This window comes from Volvox carteri, assembly GCF_000143455.1.
Source record: "Volvox carteri f. nagariensis unplaced genomic scaffold VOLCAscaffold_12, whole genome shotgun sequence".
Taxonomy (NCBI): domain Eukaryota; kingdom Viridiplantae; phylum Chlorophyta; class Chlorophyceae; order Chlamydomonadales; family Volvocaceae; genus Volvox; species Volvox carteri.
Genome location: NW_003307555.1, coordinates 74,330 through 79,053, shown reverse-complemented (window position 1 = coordinate 79,053; position 4,724 = coordinate 74,330). Strand labels below are relative to the sequence as shown.

Genomic DNA, 4,724 nt, shown 5'->3' with positions numbered 1-4,724 from the left:
GGGGGGGGGGGGGGGGGCTTCTTTCGCCGTCACATCTCTAAATGAAACCCCCTCCCTTCCCTTCCACCGTCTGGTGGTGCTTAGGGTAGCTCTTGCTCGCCGCCGCCTTTAGACTTTTAGACCTTTAGACTGCTACTACTACGGTGGCCTTTGCTTTTCCGCCCATTTCGACGTTTCTCCTGTGGGCTCGGCGGCTAGGTACTGGTTTCCTGATGTGCTCTGTCCGGCCGTATCACCGCATTGACCACCACACAAGTCACTCCTGGTTGGTAACTTACTTCTTACGACTATACTCAGGACTGGTGCAGTGTGTGTGTAGGTACTTGTCGCTCCCTGGAGTATCCGTCTTTCTCTGATCTATGTCAGCAGCTTCACTCGCCTGTGGTTCGTCTTCCCCCCCCCCTCCCTCTGGTCCGCCTTCCCGTGCCCCTCGACCCCCCGGGGTTCAGGTCCTCCGCCCCTTCCTGCTGCGCCGTACAAAGCGGGAGGTGGCTTCGGAGCTGCCGGACAAACACCGCCACATCATCAGGTGTCCGTTGTCGGCGTGGCAGGTAGGGTGGGCCCAGCAGGGTTGGACAGGACGTTCCTGAAATGGTCGGGTTACCGGTTTTCCCCTTCCCATGCCCGTCGGGCCCACCCGATAGCGTTTTTGCATATCTTTCAATTTCTGTCGGGTGCCCCGATAGCACATCCCAAAACCTGTCGGGTGACGCAAGAACGAAATTTCGCTGTGTGCCGCTTGAAATTACATTTATTCGTATTTTATATGCGCAGTTTCCAGTTCTCAGCTTGCAGTTCACAGTTCTGATATGCACGAACAAACACACACACAGCAACAACATGCACGCCTGCACGTCTGCCTGTGAGCATCACAACCCGAGCTCTTCAAGGAGACCCTTAGACACCGTAGGACTGGAGAGGAACATCTCCTCGTCCTCCTCTTCGTCCCCCTCATCGGCAACCTCACTGCCAGACTCACTGGCAGTTCTGAATCCCACGGCACCTGATCGGGCGGTCCTAGCGCCCCTAACCCTGTCGGGTCCCCAGACGGGAGCCCTCCGGGCCCCGTCGGGGGCTCCCGATGGCCGTTTGGCGCTTTCCCCCTTTTTCGTCGGGTCCGCCCGAAAGCATTTTCCAAAGCCTGTCGGGATTTTCAGCACAAGTGCCATTCCTGTCGGGACCCGATCGGACTGTACCACCCTGGTGGGGTGGGGTGGGGTGGGGTGTGGGGGGATCTGGAGTGAAGGCCGAAAGCGGTGGGGGACGTGCCCCCGGTGTGTATTTGGGTGATGTACAGCTTGGGTCACATTTGTCCTTATCGGTACATCCGGCCTCGGTGTGTCGTACATACGAGTACGTATGTATGTATGTATGTATGTATGACTTAGATTACACTGTATGTATGTATGTATTTCTGACCTGGCAAACCCTGCCCCCTGCCCCCGCACTCAACCCCCCTACCTGGGTCAGGCTGAGCAGTACCGACAAATCAGTGAGAGGGGTCAGCTGATGGCGGCGTCGGGGAAGGTGCGTATGTATGTCTGTGCTTATTGGGGGCCGCGGAAGGACGAATGAAACCCGTTGGAAGGTTGGGGAAGGTGCATGGAGCCGAGAGGGAAACGGGGGGGTTCAAGGAGGGTCTTAAGTCTGGATGGGGCCCTGAAATATGTACGACGGTGGGGTTGCGGAATGAGGTAATAGTGTAACGGCGAATATGTATACTGAGGGAGAAATTGTCAGATTGTTTGAGCCGTACGGCAGACCAGGGCGATCATCCCCGTTACCCCCCCCCCGACAAACACAGCACCACACACCTCCCCCCCCCGTGCAGACTCGCGCTCTGGCCAATTTGTCCGTACACCTACGTAAGGCCGCCATCCACCCGTACCTCTTGGAGGAGGAGAGGGGGGAATACACACATACACACACGCACTCGGGGCTGGGCCCCGGGGGAGAAAGAGGGGAAGTGGGAGGAGAGGAGCTCGTCCGGGCGAGTGGAAAGGTACGGCACAGTAGGGGTGGGTCTTGTTGGTTGGTTGGTTTGTTGAGTAGTTGGACCAGGTGTATTCAGTTGCCTCTTTCCCCCTCTCCTTCACGCCGATACATACATACATACATACATACATACATACATACATACATACATACATACACATACACATACACATACACACACAGATGGCCATGCTGGACTACCTCCTCCCCAAGCTGGCGGCCACGGGCCACCGAGTGCTGCTGTTCAGCCAGATGACCCGGGCTCTGGACCTAGTGGAGGTGAGGGGAAGGGGGGGAAGGGGGGGAGAGGTTTGGAAGGGGGGAGGAGAGACGTATGTACGACATTGGATCTGGTTTTCTTGGTGGCAGTTAACTTTTGAAGCCCCAGGAACATTTGTCGTACATGTAGCCCTGGCCTTGCCGCCTGCCTTTCCCCCTCCCACCCCCTTCTGTTAAGAACCCTCAAGCCCTCCACCCCTCCTCCACAACCCCCGCCCACACATACATACGCACATACACAATTGCCAGGAGTTTCTGGAGCTTCGTGGACTGCCGTACCTCCGTCTGGACGGATCCACCCGTACAGAGGACCGGCCCCAACTGCTAACCGCCTTCAACTCCCCCAACTCCCCCTACCGGGTGTTCCTGCTGTCCACCCGGGCGGGGGGGATGGGGCTCAACCTGCAGGTGTGTGTGTGCGTGTGTGTGTGTGTGCGTGTGTGTGTGTGCGTGTGTGTGCGTGTGTATGTGTATGTATGTGTATGTGTTGGGGATTTAGAATGGCGCCACCGGGCTGAACACGGCCGTCACCCGACGTGTGCCAACCACCCGTAACGGATCCCCTGTCGTACTCATACCCCCAAATTACCCCTCTACACTTGTCGTACAACCTCCTTTAACCCCCCTCCTCACGCCCCCCCTCTCCCCCAGTCAGCTGACACGGTGATTATGTTGGATTCGGATTGGAACCCGGCCATGGACCAGCAGGTGGTACGGGGGGGGGGGTTGAGGGGGGGGTTGAGGGGGGTGAGGAGGGGGTGAGGGGGGTGAGGGGGGTGAGGGGGGTGAGGGGGGGGGAAATCGGTAAAATAAATCCTGACTGGATTCGAACCCGAACGGCCCCTCCTTGTGTTCCCGCTTCCTAAGTGTAAGCGAGCTACCCGACACGAGCCTGAGCTGCGTACGGCAAATCGCCACCGACCACCGACCTGAAGGGAACAAGGGGGCTTCCAGGGCGGTTGGAGTTGGTTGGCGCCCATGTCCGTGTTGGTTGGCTGCTTACCAAACCCCTCTAAACCCGTTTCCCTCACCCCTTGTTCCCTTGCACATACATACGTACACATGTACGCACTCTGTTAGGCTGAGGACCGGGCTCACCGCTTGGGCCAGACGCGTTCCGTGTTGGTGCTGGTGTTGGTTAGCTGTCGTACACTGGAGGAGGTCATGTTGGAGCGCGCTGGAGCCAAGAGGGGGCTGGGGGAGGCGGTGATCGGGGCGGGGCTCTTCAACGAGCGGGCCGCGCCGGCGGAGAGGCAGCAGGTGGGGCTGGGGGGGGTGAGGGGGGGTTAGGAGGGTACGACCGGACCAGACCGGGGCTGGAGGGGGGAGGAGGGGCCAGTCATGTGACCGTGGGCTCTTAGACCGGAAGATGGGGGATAGACAGATGGGTGGGTGTTACTCTGGCTCCAGGGAGCTGTACGGCCCAGCGGAGGAACCCGAAGGCTCGCCAACCGCTTCAATCGCATAAAGGAAAACTGGAAAAGATCTTCCGGAAGATCCCTTCGCAAACGGCTCTTAGGGTGCGCGACGTACCGGCCCCCCCCCCCCCACACACACACACACACGAACACCCTTTCCCCCGCCCGCCCCCAGGCCCTGCAAGCCCTCCTCCGTACGGGAGGTGGCGGGCTGCTGCATGGAGGTGCCCCCCCGCACACACTCGCGGAGGTTAACAGGATGGTGGCCAGGTGGGCCCTACGTTGGGGAGGCAGGCGGTCGGGGGATCAGGGGGCCCGAGGGGCGTTTAGAAGATCGGGTGTGCCCGTATAACCGCCCGTCTGACTGACTGTCTGTCTGTCTGTAAACCCTAGTACCTCCTACCCCCGGGGCCCGCCACCCGCAGGTCGGAAGAGGAGCTCCGAGTGTTTGAGGAGTTGGACGAGCAACGGCGGACTGAGGCCGTACGGGCGGCAGCAGCGGCGGGTCGGTCAGCATCCCTACCGCCGCTGATGGGTGAGGACGAGCTGCCGTACTGGGTACGAGCCAGGGAGGGGGCGTTTGGAGGCGGTGAAGAAGAGGAAGAAGGAGCCGGGGTCGGAGGCAGGGAGCCTGGGGACGATGGTGGCAGCGACATACGGGTAAGTGGTTGGTTGGCTGGTTGTTGGTTGGAAGCGTGAGGAAGCTCCGGGTGCCGTGCGGGGATCGAACCAGGGATTGTACGGTTCCTATCGCCAATCCTATGTATCCTATCTTATCAACTTGCTCGTTCAATAACATATCGGATCGGCTGACGGCGGGCGCCGTACATCTGCACTGATGCATTCAGATTATTGTTGCCGCTGCCTATCTGCCTTTCTGTGTGTTTGTCTGTCTGTATGTGAGTAATTTGTGCCTTTACAGCTAGCCCTACCCCCAAATCGACGCTTAAACCGGTGTTGAGGATCTGGATTTTGGAACCTAATCTGGAACCTTGTTTTTGAACCTCAACTCCAAGAGGATCTGGATCTTAC

At 59.0% G+C, this 4,724-nt stretch overlaps 1 protein-coding gene across 1 annotated transcript in view; it reads left to right on the top strand.

Moving 5' to 3' along the window:
* VOLCADRAFT_43161 (uncharacterized protein) overlaps window positions 1–3,486 on the top strand; it is a gene marked incomplete at both ends in the record, with an annotated part of 4,531 nt that extends 1,045 nt beyond the window's left edge. Inside the window, 7 exons of the mRNA XM_002948965.1 lie at window positions 450–551; window positions 1,471–1,539; window positions 1,832–1,966; window positions 2,179–2,274; window positions 2,524–2,682; window positions 2,926–2,982; window positions 3,355–3,486. Coding sequence (XP_002949011.1) covers window positions 450–551; window positions 1,471–1,539; window positions 1,832–1,966; window positions 2,179–2,274; window positions 2,524–2,682; window positions 2,926–2,982; window positions 3,355–3,486 — 750 coding nt within the window. The remainder of the gene's footprint in view (window positions 1–449; window positions 552–1,470; window positions 1,540–1,831; window positions 1,967–2,178; window positions 2,275–2,523; window positions 2,683–2,925; window positions 2,983–3,354) is intronic.
* Window positions 3,487–4,724: the final 1,238 nt, after the last annotated feature.